General features: G+C 36.7%; 2 protein-coding genes across 38 annotated transcripts in view; both read left to right on the plus strand.

Annotated features, from left to right (window-relative positions):
• LOC117204707 (sodium channel protein para) overlaps window positions 1–8,789 on the plus strand; it is a 69,694-nt gene extending 60,905 nt beyond the window's left edge. For 19 of the 34 annotated variants that reach the window (XM_033442347.1, XM_033442348.1, XM_033442352.1 and 16 more), the window contains 2 exons: window positions 245–549; window positions 760–1,542. In XM_033442347.1, the coding sequence (XP_033298238.1) occupies window positions 245–549; window positions 760–1,542 (1,088 nt within the window). Of the gene's footprint in view, window positions 1–244; window positions 550–759 lie in introns of all 34 variants that reach the window. The other 15 variants (XM_033442380.1, XM_033442372.1, XM_033442383.1 and 12 more) reach the window with 1 other exon arrangement.
• A 4,576-nt stretch (window positions 8,790–13,365) lies between these two features.
• Window positions 13,366–18,831, plus strand: LOC117204748. Of its 4 annotated transcripts, none has more exons than XM_033442466.1 (4): window positions 13,366–13,933; window positions 14,013–14,171; window positions 14,544–18,562; window positions 18,631–18,831. In XM_033442466.1, the coding sequence occupies exon 3, from the start codon at window positions 14,581–14,583 to the stop codon at window positions 18,514–18,516; it is 3,936 nt and encodes a 1,311-aa protein (XP_033298357.1). In that variant the 5' UTR covers window positions 13,366–13,933; window positions 14,013–14,171; window positions 14,544–14,580; the 3' UTR covers window positions 18,517–18,562; window positions 18,631–18,831. The 4 variants fall into 4 exon arrangements, with proteins under 4 accessions (XP_033298357.1, XP_033298355.1, XP_033298356.1 ...); XM_033442467.1 differs by having other exon boundaries at window positions 13,367–13,933; window positions 14,544–18,349; XM_033442464.1 differs by having other exon boundaries at window positions 14,544–18,831.
• The last annotated feature ends 667 nt before the right edge of the window (window positions 18,832–19,498 follow it).

Genomic DNA, 19,498 nt, shown 5'->3' on the forward strand with positions numbered 1-19,498 from the left:
AATTAGAGTTAGAAACGCATAATTTTTCACGTACTTTATATTCAATGAATGAATTAAGTTTCATAAGACTAGTAATCCTGTGTGCAAAGATTTTCCGTTGCATGGAACTTAAAACACTTATCAACTTAGAGAGCACCGCCTTTACCTAGATCGCACAACCTAATCTAGTTGACACATAAATCTTATCCTTTCTTATTGTCTTATTAAGGATTATTGTAATAAAATGCACATGTGTTCCCTTTAGGTCTGGTTCTCAGCGATATTATTGAGAAATATTTCGTATCGCCGACCTTGCTCCGTGTAGTAAGGGTGGCAAAAGTCGGTCGTGTGCTTCGACTCGTGAAAGGTGCTAAGGGTATTCGAACTCTTCTCTTCGCCCTGGCGATGTCGTTACCAGCTCTCTTCAATATTTGCCTATTACTGTTTTTGGTGATGTTTATCTTCGCGATTTTTGGAATGTCATTCTTCATGCACGTGAAAGACAAGAGCGGACTGGATGATGTATACAATTTCAAAACGTTCGGCCAGTCGATGATATTGCTATTCCAGGTAATTATACCTACTACGTTCATTGAAACATAATTTTCCAAGTATGCTTCAGTATGAAAGACACTGCAACGTGTATTGTATTATTTTATAATAAATTCTTTACGTGTAATTCTTACATTCTTCTGATGAAATACTGAATCATGTTACACAGCTAAATAAACTGGATTTTTGCAACAAAATCATTACATAAAAATTCTTGAATTCGTCTAGATGTCAACGTCTGCCGGTTGGGATGGCGTCCTCGACGGTATAATAAATGAGGAGGACTGCCAGGAACCGAACAACGAGATAGGATATCCGGGCAACTGTGGTTCGTCCACGATCGGCATCGCCTATCTTCTCTCGTACCTGGTGATCAGTTTCCTGATCGTGATAAACATGTACATCGCCGTGATCTTGGAGAATTACTCCCAAGCTACCGAGGATGTGCAGGAGGGTCTGACGGATGACGACTACGACATGTACTACGAGATCTGGCAACAGTTCGACCCAGATGGAACGCAGTACATCAGATACGATCAGCTGTCCGATTTCTTGGACGTGCTGGAGCCGCCGTTACAGATACACAAGCCAAACAAGTACAAGATCGTATCTATGGACATCCCAATATGCAAGGGGGATATGATGTTCTGCGTAGACATTCTGGATGCTCTCACGAAAGACTTCTTCGCGCGCAAGGGTAATCCGATCGAGGAGTCGGCAGAGATCGAGGTTCAGACGCGTCCAGGTGAGGCTGGTTACGAACCAGTTTCCTCGACTCTGTGGCGTCAGCGTGAGGAGTATTGCGCGCGTCTGATTCAGAACGCCTGGAGAAAGCACAAGCAACAACGTCTAGGCGGACCAAGCGAAGAAAGCGACGACGCTGACACCGATCCACGGGTCAGACAAACCGCGGTCTTGGTCGAGAGCGACGGTTTCGTGACGAAAAATGGCCACAGAGTCGTCATACATAGCCGATCGCCGAGCGTAACCTCGAGAACCGCGGACGTCTGATCGGCGTCCACGACGTCCCAAGCACCGCCACCGTCGTAGTAAGCGCCATCACGACTAACAACTATAGAATTATAACAGACGCGCTAATACTGCTCGCGGAGAGCAGCGGCCTCACGGACCTCGCGCGCGCTCTCCATCGACAGCCTTATAGTTGTATAAACAAAATATTAAAAAAAAAAAATACATTCCTCCAACGAGTTGCCTTTAAATCCATTGTAAACGCTACGATCGTTGGGAGACACGTCGCTAGCTGATGAACACACAAGAGCGAGAAATGGGACACATGAGGGAACAGAACACAGGATGTTTCATTTTGGTTTTTCTGGGCGAGTCGTTCGAGAATGGGGCGCGAATAGTGAGACGACAGAGAGAAACATAGACTGCTGATACCGCGTACACCCATCGTCCGTGCTCGTTGTTGGGATTGGCTCGGTTCTCTCGTTCCGCGGAGGAATATTTATGGAAGAAACCGTGATCGAATATAATAGGATTTGGCTACGAAACGAAGATAAGGATGGACATACGAAGAGGAATCGAAGGGCAAGAACTGATAACTGAGAAGAACACATAGAAAGAGTATAACGATAGTCGGTGTATAGAGAAGTGTACTCGACTATGAACAACGTAATCTTCGAGTCAACTTCCCCCCCTTCAAAAAACAAATCAGGACTCGACGGTTCACGTTGCAACGTACTCAGAATTCCTGCCCTCGATGGACTTCGTTACGGCATTCCTTACCGTTCTTCTTCTTTTAGAGATCGTACGATGACGATGACGATGACGATCCGCGCCAGCTGCGTTATATGCACGCGTACTCGAAACGCAATGAAACGAAAGCAAAGAATCATCTTTTCGCTCCGGCCGACATTGAAACGAACGCCTGCGTTCTACGGCGAGACAGTTAATATTGCCGCGTTCAGAAAACAGAGAAAGAAAACAAGAGATCAGCGATCGTTTCTCATCTACTCTAGAGGAAACAAAAATTAACACGGTACATAGCCGATTCGTAAAATTTTACCCGCGTATATTGGATTTTTTACATGGTTTTGAACAGCGACTCGCCAATTCGCTGATAAACACAACAAACGAAGAAGAGGAAGGTTATAGAAAATCTATAAAAATGTAAAAATCAATGTTGATTCGCTGCGGTCGAGGTTCGTGGGTGACATTTTGATCCGTTATTCTGGTCATCGTACAGTGGTGTATAAAGACGAGAGAGTTTTCTGAACCTGAAACTGAACAGAAAAGAAAGAAGGAGACGAGAAAAGAACGACGGAACAATGGAGAAAACGAAGACATTGATGAAGATGCTGATCATAACTGACGATAATAGTGAGGATGATCATAGAACGATTAAGATAACGATTATAAATGATGATGTTGATGATTATGATGATGATAATGATGATGATGATGATGGTGAACAAGAATGTTAATAATGTGAAATGTACGCGTAGTTTACTACATTCGCTCGGCTTGAACAAATTTTGCGCAATACGATGCGCGAACATCCGATCGCGCGGCTTTATTTTAACTGACCCTCTGCTTCTCTGTTTCTCGTCTCTGCACTTCGACATTTAATATCCATATATTATAACAGTTTGACGACTTTAATATTTGTTTTAATATTTGGTCATATAATTACTATTTATTTAAAAGATCTCATAAGAATTACTCGCATAGAGCGATTTAGGGAGAAATACGATTGGAGTAAGTCAGTCGGTAAAACAGTTATGTATCTAGATTCAAAATCTAACAACTCTTCTTTTTCCCTATGAGTTTTCATTGTTATGTTGATAGTTGTTGATGAAAATGTGACTATCTCTTTTTCAAACAATATTCTTGCCAAAGAGGAACAGAGAGGGGGAAGGTGTGGCGAATACAAATTTCGCAATCATCATCAGCTAGATACTTACACATTTGCAAAAATCTTACACAGACACAATCTTACACGACGTAGTGATGCGCTTTGGAATAAATGAATATACATAATAGTGTAACGTTATTCGAATAATTGTAATCGACAACCGTGCGCCCGTAAACCCGTCTCGCAGTACGCGTAGTATATCTTTCAAATGAGTAAAACGCCGCACGTTTAAATAGGCTGAAAGAATTAACGATTAACTCGGTTGATAACGTAGAATTGGGCACAACTGTTTTTGGCTCGTTTTCAAGTTATATTTCTAATAGATATTTAACTCTCAATTATTATGGTGAAATACTTGTTAAATCAGTAATATAATTAGGCAACTTTGAGATTTAAAATTGTATTTATTTGTTAGCGAAGATGAGTATATTTTATTGAAGTAAATGTTTTGTCATTTTCATATTGGAAAATTATTAAAATATTACGAATTGCAAAAACGATATAAATATTCAGTTTATCATTGTTGATGATTTTATGATTGTTATATCATTCGAAATTTTAATTCCGATCCAGTAAAGTGTTAATAAGATTATTAGATTCTGATAAATACTGAACTCGCCATATCGATTGTTAACCAGTACATTTTTTGTCAATAATTTCATATCTTCAAAGTTGTATATGTTCCAAAGCAATATAACGTCTACTTAAAACAATTTTTTATACATATTCGAATATAATTCACATTTTCTAAAGATAAAATTTAAATCTAAGGATTCGTTCACGTTTTAGTTAATTCATGTTATAAATTAATTTCTCCGAGCGAGAAAGTTGTGTCATTCTACATAGTTTAACAATAGATGCCAAATCAAGACGTTAAGTTTTGAAAAAAGAAATTGTTAAGATTTTAAATGATTATTTTAATGTTGGTTATTTAAAATATTTAGTACATAGTTTCCGTTGAATTATCAAATACGAATTATCTCCATAAGAGGTAACAAACGCCCAAAAGGTATCCTAAACAATTTCCGTTTGCGATTCGAGAAGCTGCACGATTGTCCAAGGACAATAACGATTAACGACACCGACGAAGCAACATATACTTTCTTTCGGTACGAATCGCAATATAAATATTTAAGAAGAAAATTCGGTATATTTGAAATAATTAAAAAAAGAATCGATGTTTCGTAGAAGAAAGGAATCGTCCGAGTTTGTAGCTCGATTTCGAACGGGTTTACGTGCTTAAGAACCTCGTGAAAGATCGTGTGCCTAATCTCGCGGATAGTACGATCCTATCTGCCATATGGCTAGATAGAACTGTGTCACGATTGAGAAAAGTAAATCGATACACATCGAACGAAATTCTCGATGACCGTTAACCATGGCATATGATTCTATCACGGGTGAATAACCTCAATTGCATCGTTCTCACGCAACATACGATCGCATAGATCGCGTGAAATAAATCGAGAAACGCGTTGAAACAGTATGCACACGGGGACAAACGAGAGTTCGTCGGAACGCGTCTATCAACGATGATAGCGATGCACGGTTCATTTCGCCATAAAAAAAAAGTACAGATCAACGTATATTATACACGTAGGTACGTACACGAAAGAAGCTAATCTCGATTTGGCGCGCAACGGGCGTGCGTTAGCGAAGCAACAACACAGAGGACAAAAATGAACTATAATGTGTGTGCGTGTGTGTGTTAACGCGGATTGCGCGATCGTTATTTTTCTACGTTTACATCCGCGTTCCGGAATGGAATAGAGAAAGTAAGAGATGATGGGAAAAGGAAAGAGGAGCGACACCGCGTTGTCCATGTTGTCTTAACCGGAAACAGGTGTCGCGCTTGCGGCGACGGAGACGCGATAATAAACGAACGTAGAATCGTTCTCGCTGGTCGAAAACGGACGTAACGTGGCAAAGAAACTCGCAGCTCGCTCGAAGGATTGTATTTGAAATGTGTGGCAGGAACGACGACGAGGACATAACGAAAGCGGTATGGTTACGGACGTTCTGTGAGCTAGAAAATGGTGTAAATTTGTTACAAGCTGGACAGAAAAAAAGAAAGAAAGATGAGGTTAAGGGAAACGTAGATATGATGAGGTTAAATGCAGGAGCAACGCGAGAAATAACGGGGAATTATGGAAAAAGCAAACAAAGAAAAAAAACAAATGTTCATTATTTTAAGCTACGAAGGCTCAAGAGGGTGAGGATCATTGTAAATTAATCGTACAAATAATTCACACACTATCGGTGTCGAGTCCGCTTTGTCAAAGTATTTTAGAGAAGCCTGTCCGATATTAATGTCCTCGTACCTTTTCTACGTATATTATAATTGCATTTCACGATTCTCGTCGCGGGCCATTCGATGATCCTTTTCGTGAGTACGCTTCAAAGTATACGCATGCGCGTGGCTGCGTCCTCGCGACTCGTTCGTTCGGAAGAGGTCGTCGTTCTTCGTTTCTTCCGAGACTCGGCTTTCTTACGCTCTGAATCTCTCTTTGAGACGATTCCGATAATATCCCAATACAATATATCTGCACAATCACATCGATTATCAATCGGGTATTCATCCGCTCATCATATCTATTATCTTCGGTAATCTTTCTGCAACGAAAAAGCAGAAACACGGATTACGCCTAAAAACTAAAAAATGCATACATGCATTGTATCGCCGTTGCTGTTCGCGCATATACTTGACGAGAAACTTCGAATTTTTCTTTTTGTAGGCGCACGTTATTCGAAAGTTGTTTCGTAGAGGTCAAAACGATCGCAACAAACGATACGGTAAAATGCATCCGGTATAACGTATGACATAACCTAACATAACACGGAGCACGATGAACGGCGACGACGACGAAACGAAACGAATCGAGGCACGAGATCGATCGACGACGAAATTCATTCAACTCGTCGATCCTTCTTCTATCGAAGTACGACGTATCTGATGGTCCGTCCGGCTCACTGTCTAATTACTCCGATACCCCCTCTCGCCCCTTTTTATGTTTTGAACCCCTCCCGTGCTGTAATATGTGCAAATAATTCGATAATAATCAAATGGTTTGTACGCATATAATATACATATATATTTTCGATACTACTTTGTCGAATGGGCAACCGCGAACTTCTAGAAGCAATAAAATTCTCGAGACACACGACAAACGTTAGAAAGAAAGAAAGGAAGGAAGTAAAAAAAATATGTAAACAGGGCGTGACGAACGAAACGAGGTGCAATCGCGCGGAAAGTGTTCCAAAACACACTGGCCTCTTTTTAACGATAAACGGATCTTTCGGATTCTGTAGGAATCGTTCTTCCCCCGAGAGGCACGCCAAATGAACATCGTTTCTTCTTCTTCTTCTTCTTCTTCTTTTCTCCTTTTTGTCCGGATACACATACACACAGTGCTTTTTATCTCGCGTACGTGAAGACTGTGATCTAGATTTTTCGTGATCGAATGTTCGATTGAATCGCAACTTCCCCGGTTTTCAATCGCGTTTACCGATCGTTGGTAAGCCTGTTAACATTCGGCCCGTTTAATCTACGATCGTATCGAAAAGAGAAAATCGTAAGAAGATCGGGAACACACGCGTCTCGAAGGGTTGCCAGAAAATTCGTTTGAGCGTAACGCTCGGAACAAAAACATGCTCGGGAACGGTGAAAAAAATGTTCGTTCGATCGGCCAAAACATTTGCAATGGCTGCGAAAAGGAACGAGGGGGAGGGGGGTGGAAGAGTATGCGTGGTGTGCTTCATTGATTTTCGTTTTACCAGAAACAAAAAATAAACGTACATTAAATACCAGCTTTTGCGCGACGACGGCTGTAAGATATTAAAGAACAAAAAAAAATATATATATACATATAGGGCTTTCCTTCGTTAAGCGAGGTAAGACGAGATTTAAACGTACTTTCTCCGTGGACGATACTGCCGTTACGCATTGTATAAAGAAGAAATGAAACTAAGTTAACTAATCGTAAATGCACGAAATTTTCTTAAACGGATAGCGAACAAAAAAAAACAAAAAAGGCTTTGTAGTGTCTCGAAAACTCTCGAAACTCATTAACCTAAACGTCGTCAGATAATAAAACTAACTGATGAGTACACAAAAGCTACTAAAAAAAAAAAAACAGAAAGAGGAGAAGATACGAAGCAGAAAAAATCCTAGAGTTGGGCTAAACAAAGGAAGATTTAAAAAAGATATATACAGAGAATAATTGAGTAAAGTGTCAAGCTGCGGAGCCTGTCGGCCAGTATAATGATCAAGCAACTGCCATGGGTCAACAAGCTAGATAGACGAAATGTGCTAAGAAACCAAAAAAAAGATCCAATTTTAACGAGCTAGCTGTCGAAAAAAACATTACGCGCGAAGGATCGTCCATTCAAATGCGTGCTCCGTGAGTGCTCGCGCTTGTGCACCGCGCCGGCGGCGCGCATGCGCAATTGCGTGCCGTGAATGCGCGCGAGCAAGCAAAGAGAGACATCGAGACAGAGTGCGTGCGAAAGAGCGTGTATGCGTGAAAGAATGAACGAGAGCGCGCGAGAGAGAGAGAGAGAGAGAAAGGGAGCGAGTAAGCGAGAAGAGTGCGAAAGGGCGAGAAAATGAGAGAGAGAAAGAGAGAACGTAGAAGAGCTCCTCCGTTGAATGACATTCATTACTATTAAACAAAATAAAAATATGGATTATTTGCACAATATTATAAATAATTACTATGTTTACTATGATTATTAAATTAAAGAGCAAATAATAAAAGGGATAAAAAAACTGTTGTTAAATAATTAATACGAAAGAGGGGATTGTACGAACAAAATAACGAAACGATTTAGCTGAAGACCGATATCGGATTTCAAAGAAAATAATAATAAAATGAAAATAAAGATAAAAAATAAAAGAAGAAAAATAGGGGGAAAAGACGAAGTTCAAGGAAGTGACGAGGATAATATGATGATCAAGACGAAGGAAGGATGGAGGAGGAAACGATTCGTTTGTTATCGATTAGTTAACGATCATCCTTACATTACATTATTGTAATTATATAAAGTAAACGATTATTACCATAATAGTTACAATTAACAAGTTGTTACCGCTTTGTTATACATAATATAATTAATATACTAAGATTAAACGAAAAAAAAGAGAAAAAAAGAAAAGTAAGCGAATGCATCGTTGATTCGTCCTTTACTTATGTAGATAACTAAATAACGATTCGACTCTATTATTGTTTTCAATGTCTTCACCGTATTCCTTCGTTTGCTACCCGATTTCGTTTCGTTGTTGAAAAAAAAAAGATTCGGTTTTGTCGGCTTACCTCGCCCGGCCACAATATACACACGTTTTACAGAGATATTTTCAATAAACGAAAAAGCTTAACACTCATACGATTGTTGTCCTTGTCATCATTTGACCCTGCAAACATGGAGCGACTGCCATCTCTATAGGCTGTCTCAATTAATATCCTTAAGACTTTCACGGCTCCAGTTTTTTCGACTTGTGCTTTCTGAAATTTTTTAATCATGATATTTTATAAGAATCCGTAACGTTTCATTATCTTTACAATTAGCTACGGTTAAACGATATTAACAGTAATTATTTTTTACTAATATTAATGGTAAACTGCAGTATTAACATTAGCATTAATATCTTGTAGTATAACCTCCGATAATGATAATCTTGTAGTACTGATATTGACATTAATAACTAAACTGATATAGTATTTACAAATATTCATATCACACGTCATCCTCGGATATCTATTACAGTTCGCTTTTGCACTAGAAAATCTTGTGTAGTAGCAAGTGCAGGGTGTTCCACAAGAACGGGATGCTTCGAATTTTTCACCAGTACAAAACCAATTCATAAAAACGTAAAGAAATTGCTTTACTCTAGTTCTTCAAATTTCTCCCTGGCGTTCTTCGCGTTTTATAAATATGTTCTTTAAAACAATCGTCTGGTCACGTATTTGGAACCAAACATCGCAAGCTAAATAAACTCGAGATAAAAAAAAAAAAGAAAAAAAACAGGGAAATTCTTAACGAAAACTTCACTCACATTCCGTGTGAAATTTGTTTAAACATTATTCGACCCAGCTATCAGGCTATTATTATTTCAATGAAACGACGATTTTTCAAAGAAGCATTTATTTATTATGCTCACTAATGTTATACTTTAACGTTAAGTCAATTTACTCCGTTCCAATTTTTCAGGCATCCGAAAATTACGTATTTCCCTTCGCGTGACGATTAAACATACTTCCAGGTATAAATAGACACCCGCCATGCTATAAAAAGATCGGCACCGCTATTTCGAGCCATGTTAATCGGCGCCACGTCGATTTTTTCGCCTATCGAGTTTTTGCCGCGTGTAAAATAAAGGTACTTGTCCTGAATTAACGCTGAAAGCAGCTTTCTCCTTGCTGCATCGATGAGGTACATACGTATACATCATGTCTGGTGTCTTTGGCCAGCCGTATATGGCTCTCTGGACCCGAATCATGCAGCATGAATACCTAATTTCGAAAAATAAAACGGTCTCCAAAACGTTTGGGACATTTAACGGGTCGCTTGACGCGCTATGCAACGAACAATTCTTGGAGACATAACTTTCACAAAACACACGTTGCACTCACCTTTTTAGCCGTTTTTTTCCTTTCTATTATTATTATTTTTTTTTCCGAATCGTTCTTAAAATATCCGCGTACGTTATTGGATTTCACGCACGTTTCGATCGAAACGCGCGCCAGAGAAAGAAAATAGAAGAGTAGATTCGGTTCTCTGAGAGACTTTGTTCTATTCTTCAGCATTTGATAAAATAGAAGGGAAAATAGAATGGATATTTGTAGATGAAGGCGGTTAAAATTTTTTAGCACAAGATATTTTTGGTTCAAGGTCTACAATAATGGCAGACATTAACTTAATTTATTAGTTCTATTAATTGTAATAAATAAATTAAACTTGATAAAATAAATTTTAACTTTTTATGCTTTCCTGCAGTTATACTTTTAAAGTTTTTTAATGATGCACGAGTAAATGGTGTTGAATACCTGAAGATACAGCTCAGTGGGTGAATCTTTTAAATATGGTGGTAAAAAATATTTTTGTTTTTCGTGTATTTCCTGGTTCAATTTCTGAAGCTGTTAATAATACGAAAGTAAGTAAAATAAGTCATTCAAATAAATAGTAATAAAGGATATGCTTAACAAAAAATAATTTTTTGATAAATTTGTTTAATTAAAAGACGCATAAGTTATATTTCCCTATATTTTTTATATTGAAAATTTTATTTTTATCTCTTATAGTTAACATGATAGATACTATACGTATTATCAGAACTCTCGTAAACGATCGTTGTGTCATAGCATCAAGGCAAACGATTCAACTCTCTAAAACAGAGGAATGTCGTGTACGACGACGTTAATTCGCGTTCTACGTGACAATCGCACTTTTTCAGATGTTTCGTAGAATACTATGTGATGCTCTAATAATTCTTTTCAATTATGTCCACGTCTTGATATGATATAAATTTGCCTGAATTCTGTCTACAAAGTAAACCGTTGTAAATCGTAGATCTATGCATTTATGAGAAATTTTAATTTGCAAAAATTTGCAGGATATTCATAATATGCAAAAGTATTCAAACCGTCCAAAGTATCCAAGGGAAAGTACTCCTTGTGATATTTAGATGGTAAAATAAATCTGAAGGTGAATAAAAAAAAGTAGAACAGATTAAAAAGTTTCATTTTTTTAGTTTCATAAAATCTGCAAATCTGTAAAGCTATATAAACATTTTCGGTCTATTCTAATAACAAATCAATCGATAACATAAACAATACAAACTAATTAATATTAAATTATTTAATGAAGTGAAAATATCACTAATTTTTTTAGACACCCTGTATACACATCAGAACAAATTGGTTGAACATGTGAGAAATGTAGGTCTTATACAATTATATGCAATTTAGGGTGATGAAAGCGCAAAAGTGCTTACAAGAAGCGATTACGATTTTAAAACGAATGCTACTTGACTTTGTTAAAAAGTAATCAGTGTGATTACTCTGGAGTAAGTATATACTTAATACCTTTTTTGCTACATTATTTAATTTACCTTTATGCATCAATCTCATCTTATGGATTAATCGATATTTCTGAATATATATTAAATGTAAACTTTTCTATTTCAAAAAAAGACAGAAGTTAAAGTTCAACTCAGATTAAAATGTCAGCTAAGCATACGAAGCATTTCTATTTATAATATTGCCTCTTGGTTCATCATATGTTTCAGTCTGACGTAATTCAGATCTGGAATGCAATACAATTTGAGGCTGAATCTCAAGAACGACTCGATGTCGTAAGTTCAAGGTTCCTGTGACTTAATACGATTAACAAATCCAATTATCGCTTATCGTATATAGCTTTCACGAAAAAGATGTACAAAGTATGATAATCTTTATTGCATCTCAAGGAAAAAACAAACTTTAGAATTATGTAACAAGTATCATACTTCATTTTACAGTTAAAAAAACAAGGAATTATGTTAAAAGAACCGCTTTCATAAATTCCTCTACTTTCTTAACCAAGGAATAAGAGATTTATAAGGCGAACTTCGTATTATATGTTCTGAAATACCGACTTCGAAAAAATCAGTGTTTCCTACGCCCTCTGCGATTTATTACGGCGAACATAGAAATTATTTTCAATTCAATAGTCCGAAACAAGGAAATCAATATTATTTATAAATATTTTCAACATCAATGTATTTATTTTGTATGCGTGCTTTGTGTGCGTCAGAGCTCTGTATATGTAATAAATTGAGACCAAAATCGTTGAATTCAGTACATCATGTCTGTGAGATCAGGAAGATGAAACATATCAAAATCTTAGAAGCTACACAATAGATGCCTAAGTTCATTGGATCCCATACATTTGAATTTGTATTTGGAAATCTGAATATAAATTTAAATCTGAATTTAAATTTAGCATTCGTAGCGTTGACAAAATGATCCCAAAATGGTAAGGAGGCTCTGGAGTCTTTCAGATATGGTTGTGCATTGAGTTATAAGTCTATCCCGTATCTTGTCTGTGGTGATGCATAATAATAAAGCAATGCTGTCCAGAGCCTATCACGTGACTGTCACTGGAGGAATTAACACATTCTCACAAAACCAATCTTATTTCATTTAGTGCACGTACACATATCTGCTTTGTACATAACACAAGAACATACATATATACTATGCATTATAACAATAATAAAATAGTGTAAGCATAGCAAGCAGTAAATTATTTGGAGCTAAACTAAGGCAACATTTAGCAATACTTAGCAGATGCTTATGCATTTAGTATATGTCAAAGTAAGTAAATAAAATATGTGAAATATGAAAATGTAATATGTGGATATACATGCAGAAATGTATCTACATATACATATTCATCAGTCATACGATTTATAATTTAAATTGCAATAGGTCCTGAAATTTGTTTAGATATTAACTTCTGTTAATAATCTCTATAAGTTAAAATTAATTTATAACTTGATATATATTTATATTTGTATTTATAATATAATTTCAAAATTGAAAATTTTCTCCAATATTATTAAATCTTTGATGCCATTTAATAATTATATCGGATTGGTTAATACCAATTACTCGTAGTTAGTAAAGTTCAAAAGTTTATGCTCTTGTATACTTTTACATAGTGTTTTCAAAGCAAATAGTACATAGTTGAAATTATATGTACTTGATACCTGCCACAGATAAAACAAATTTCTATGCATTGTCATAAAGTGTTCCTCCTTATTACTAATTTCCCATAAGAATATGCACTAGCATAAACATCCGCAGTCATAATGATTCGAAACGATCTTCTAAGTAAATATATAAGTACATCCATGGTGCGTGGGTGCATAAGATGAGTGTAAGATTCACCGTGCGTGATTCTGCGCGAGAGTATGGGGGGAGATTGGTGTAATGGGTGGGGTCTAAACGATGAATCCCTTCTCTTCTCATATCTGATTCGATCTGATTCGAGTCAGTTTCGCGTAGTCCACCAGTATTCTTTGTGTTCGACGCGTAATACGCGTTCGTCGATGTCCATGTAATGGCAGCGCAAACTGAGCGCCAGGCAAAGATAGTTACAGATCGTAGATGTCTCGAACTAGACACACTCCGCTCTAAACGTTAAACGTAACCGAGTCTCTATTCTAAATCGTTGAGAATCATAGAAACTTACTGTCGTACGAAAAAGTGAAGTCGAGACACCGCTTTTACAGTTCAACTGTCAAGATAACGAGCGTATTGCGAAAGACTGCAGAAGAGGTGTGGAGATCCCATCAACGTTATCAATACTGCATTGGACGTACTGACCTAAGTTTAGTACCGCGTTTTTTATGCTGTGAAACGTGAACGGACTTTGTGACTGACATTCTCAATTCACACAGGGAAAAATTTTTGGCACATGTACAGAAAATTCGCCCTTCGCCTAATACTTATCTGAATCATTCAGCCGACCGTCTGCATGGAGGTTAGCAGACAATATTCTATTTATATACTACATACACGCAATGCTATATAATTGTTTATAATGGAAACCTTGCTTCAAGGTGTTCACTGTATAAACATATCGGTATCGGAAATGGAAGATTCGTCTTTTCGATAAAATGTAATCTGTTTATTGGTTATAGCAAAGTATTTACATTCGCATCTTTACACATTTTCTGCATTTATTCATATTGTGTATATATACATATCCATATATATCCGTAAGTAAAATTATTGTTGTAATTGTAATTGTTGAAATTGTGAGTGTGTATTATTAGACTGCAGATGTTTATATATTTATGAGAAATGCAAAAATACATAAAATATCCCTAGCAAAATACTCGTAATATGTATTGGGTGAAATAAATTTCTATTTAGGTTCTATTTTCTTCATTTTGTTCATAAAAATATAAACTCGCACAAATATCCACAGTCTAGTTACTATAGTTATTAATATAATTAATGTATGTTAATATCAACATACTAAAATTATAGATTAATATGCATTAAATCATAGATTCAAAAAGTAGTGTTTTTCCAAACAGTATTAAGTTTCTAGAATTTTAGATATTAATTAATCTTGAATTTTTTAGGTATTATAATATATTTAATGAAATAAATTATTTATTCATGATGGAGAAGAGAAGTATCAGTGGAAAGGACATTCTAAGAATGGATGGTCTATTACCTCCAACCCGACGCTTACCAGTCTGCAATGCAGTTACTTCTACAGACAAAAAGAAAGAAAAAAAGTGGTCGATTGGTGGAATCTTGAAACGAATATCTTCAATAAGGGATTGTGATAGTTCTTCAAACGATGAAGAAATTGTATATTGTACAAGGCAGCCGAGACCTCGAACAGTATTTAATAGGAAATCACATAACGTTGTTCTTCATCCAGTTGAAAAGAGTTCGAATCAATATTTAGATATCAATGATTCAAATGACACTGCTGCAAAATCAGTAGATACAGCAAGTATGCAAAGAGATTCTTTAAACTCCCGAAGTAGTGATGGTTCATTAGATGGGTTAAGTAAGAAAGCGAGAAAAAATAAATTGAAAGCACAAGTAGAAGCAAAACGCGATCGCATTTGTGCAGACAGTAGTTCAGACGAAGAGTCACGTAAATCTTGTAATTCGTTGACAAGGTACCAAAATGAAATTGCTGGGCATAGTACACAAAAAAATGGTTTCTGCAGTAGAAGAAGTCGAGCAGCTCGAACAGAACGTTATATAAAACGTTTATCAAGGGATGAAGGTCACAAGTTCCCAGAAAACCTAAATAATATAGCAAATAAGCGTAATAGTCATGATTTCATGAATGAAGAACAATCATCTGTAGCTGTGGATACAAATGAATTATTTCAGCTTCCACAACAATCACCACGTTTTATCAATTATTCTAATAGCAATACCTTCCCTGTACAGAGATCTATTGAAAACTTACGACAATCTGGAATGGTTGCATCCAATTTGCAAGCAAGGTCGTCTACTGATGTTACAAATTATCCGACAGATCAATATATAACAGATTTAAACCAGAATAATACTTATGCAAAGCCAAATGTTTTGCACAAAAATAAGAACCACGTAAATCAGGAGAAAAATTATATTTTCAATTCACCCACGGCTAATACAGTTTATGCTGAACCATACGATTACACGACAAATCGTCAGTTTGCAAGTCGAAGTTCCTCTCCGCCCGAGCCTCCACCAAGAAACCCACGTTGTCGAGTTTTCACTTATAGTTGTAATTCTTTTCCATTTAATGGGAAATATCGTGCGACAAAATACGACGATACTCTACATGCTAAAATGAACGATATTCACGAAGTTACCAAGGATCATTTAAAAAGTTTAAGGTCTTACGAATCGAATAACGAAATCAATCGGTGTGACTCGATAAAACAATACCCACGGCGTCCATTGTCTCTGACTGTAAGCTCGACGCAGACTTGTAATTTATCAGAATGTACGAACAATAGACACAATTCAACTGGTAGACACATAGATGAACCATTGTTTAAAGAAACGGAAGCAATGAAATGTCAGAGGAGGAACGATCGCAATGATCAACTTACTTCAAGCTTTAAAAATTATGATACCAAATTACGTGAAAATAGATTATCTACTACTTATATAAAAAATATGCGCAATAATTCTACGTCACCTACTTTTAAGTCTTTAAATTGTTCCTGCGCAAGATCACCAAGTAAACAGATTGTAAGAGAAGATTCTTATAATTTACCAAATGTTACATTCGTAGATAATATGAAAACCGAAGTAAAGGAAGAAACAGAAATAACTAGTGAACAAGACACGTTAGAAAGGAAAAGAAGTTCCAAGAATCTTGAAGAAGCTCTTTCTGAGCTAGAAGCAATATATAATAGCCTTCGTCTTGGAGACGAAGATCTCCTTGACCGGGCAGAACGACGGAGTATGGAAGAATTTAGCCTACGTCAAGCAAAAACTAATACTGTTGTTCCATTTATTTCAGAAGATTCAATAGATAGAATGAAAGATGATATGGCTTACAGAAGAATGCACCCAAAGGAGAGACCTACATCGTTGTCGGAAGTGGTCGGCCAATCTGCGCTCTCTAATATCAGCTACCTGATAGCCTCGCCTATTTTGTCACGCAAAGATACAACTGATGATTATCTGTATGGCACGAATTACCTAACACGTCGAGACGAACCGGACGTAACGCGAGATGATGTCGTTTATCGGAGCATTCATCACGCTAACAACACGTTAAAGGTGATTGATCCTCAACCTCCGTTTGGAATACCTCTAGGGCCGGTGACGGCCGCTACGGAAAGCGATTATTTACACACTACACCGATTAAGCCAGACCATCCACGTTCGTCATACATTCCGCAATGCGAGCCTGACATTGTTACGGATGACTTGGCTTACCGAGCTCTCAGGAAGGATGCCAATACGCCGAGGAGCAGCATTGAAAGTAAATGCAGCATCACTACAGATCAGGAAACCACTTTTGGTTCGAAGAAGAAACGAGCGGTTAGATCTTTATCCGCCAATCTGTACGGTTTAATTAATCACGATAGGATTCATCTTAGAAGAGAACCTAATCTTCAAGATATTAAGGACGAGATAAATAACACATTAATAGATATCAAATCGTTACCCGTACGATCCGATAGGCGCGTCGTGAGCGATGGTGAACTCTCCGATTACGATCGATGGCGTACTGATGGTTTATTGAGGAACTCTAAAACTGATATAAATGGCAATCGTCCAATTACGAATGCGCATAGAAAGAAATTGCGTGTTTACGTTTCACCGTCGACTCGAATACAAGATGATAATAAAAATGAGGATAATGCGAGAGCACAGAATTCCGTGACATCTAATAACATGCTATCAAAGGCCTTGAACAATGAATTCTGGCAGAATTGCGAGCAGAGCAAATCAAATGAATCGTCCAATCATGATACGGAAACCGATTTCACGGCATACAGTCGTCTATGTCAAGATTTAGTCAATTTGATTGAAGGGCAAGACGATATGGAAGTGAAACTGACTGAGGAAACGAATGTTCCTTCAGAGCTTCCTGTAATAGCAGATGTCAATGATAGTAATAAAACGGAGGAATCTTCCATATTACATATACAGTCTTTAGGTAGTCATTATTCAGAAAATAATACGGAGAATCGTAAAGAAGATACGGATAAAGAAAACATAGAGAAACTGACGGAGACCCTCGCTAATCCTGAGAACGAATGTTCTGAGAAGACTGACGATAATACATTCGACTTCTATCTTCGTGTCGCGGACGAAAATGTTAAACTAATTGCGGAGGCGTTCAGCAGCGTGGCAGATCACTTACGTGATAGTCGTTCAAGCCAAAAGAATTCGCTGACGTCGCACCGTTCTGAAATAGAAACCGATAGTACGACGCCCAATACTAGTACTCGTAACTCCGTTACTTGTAGTCTAGACGACACAAACGATGATGATCTGTCTAGTTCATCAAGGACCACTGATGCATTAAATGTAGTTCCTAAAGAAGATACAACGATAACCTTAAGTGATGATCACAACTTTGTGGAACCGGAAGAAACGAGAAATGATTTGCATTCTAATCCAGAACTCGATCTTTCCAAAGCTGTTTATGATTTACAATTAGCAGCAGCAAGTTTATGCGAGCACGAGAAGGAAATAGAAAAACTAGAAGCTTTATTGAAAAAAGATGCAACAAATAACATTTCTTGTAGTAGTAACATCGAGGCTAAGGAGGATATTCCCTTGTTAAATATTGAGAATAATTTAATGGCGCTGAACGACAAAAATGAAAATAAGTGCGATATGGAAGAAACGATAACATCGACCGATGATAAACCACGCACTGTTGATCCTGACCCAAATAGCGAAGGTGAGAGTACAAAATGCAAGAATACTTGTGAACATGTTACCCCTCGTTCGACTGAAATGCGTATTTCATATGTTACTAACCTCATAACCATACTGATAACTACATATTCTATGGTTTTGCTGGCTTGTTTTCTTGCACTGCTTTTAGCGACCGTAGCGGCATCATGACTGGACCCTTAACGACAAATGTCTTAATGCATTTTATAATTAGAAGGTTTGATTCGAAGCGTTTTTCATTATTTTGAGACTATTATTATTTGAATCATGTTACTAATGTCGTAGGTCTCCCGGCAAATGATCATTTATGATGTGAACCATTCTATACGAGTGCATAACTAACTGATATACAACGTCGTTGAGCGACATGCGGCAGGACAATTGAGTTTTGTGTAAGATCGAGTTTCTGTGAACTGTTTCTGAAGGAATGATTTGTTCTTGTTGTTCTTGTTAATGTTGTTGGTTTTAATAAAGTTTAAACGTTAACTATGCTGTTGACTTTATTGTACATGGTATATATCATATGTATTTCATTATGAAAATGAAAATCTGTAATATCATACAATTGGATTAAATGTATATGTTAAATTATGAAAACATTAAAACACGATCTCTTTCGTGGAAATTTTTGTTTAACATTATTTAACCTTACCGTTTTTCTTATGCATTGCAAAATCATGAAAAAGTATTCATCGAAGTACATATGATAACACATGAATTTAAATGTTAAAAAATTACAATAAAGACATAAAAATTCATTGATGTGCCTACATTGAAATAAAACATTTTAAAATGGTAAATTATAGATTTTGGCTATATGCAAATATTAGTTATTAATTACACTTGTATATAAATTCATCAAGTAATAAAACAATTGTCTTTCCTCTCTGAAATATATATTTGCCGAAATTTTTGTTAACTACAGTAGAAATCAGTATAGTCGATAAAATCACTTCCTTGCCTCCATGGTAACACATCCATAGTGCTTTATCTCTTTTTGACGAAGAAGTCATAAATATCAGATATGATCTATTTTTATGACTAAAAGTGCGATTAGAATATATATTTTGGTAGTTCATTCAAGGTAGTTAACCCATTTTATCGAGGTGAAGAACGCACGATCATACCGTAAGAGTTGTGTGGTGCATTGAAG

The sequence above is a fragment of the Bombus bifarius genome, unplaced genomic scaffold (assembly GCF_011952205.1).
Source record: "Bombus bifarius isolate JDL3187 unplaced genomic scaffold, Bbif_JDL3187 scf7180000007979, whole genome shotgun sequence".
In the NCBI taxonomy this organism is placed as follows: Eukaryota; Metazoa; Arthropoda; class Insecta; order Hymenoptera; family Apidae; genus Bombus; species Bombus bifarius.

Excerpts from the sequence above, each read along its gene's own strand:
- LOC117204748 (XM_033442464.1), top strand. The coding sequence starts at position 14,581 with ATGATGGAGAAGAGAAGTATCAGTGGAAAGGACATTCTAAGAATGGAT.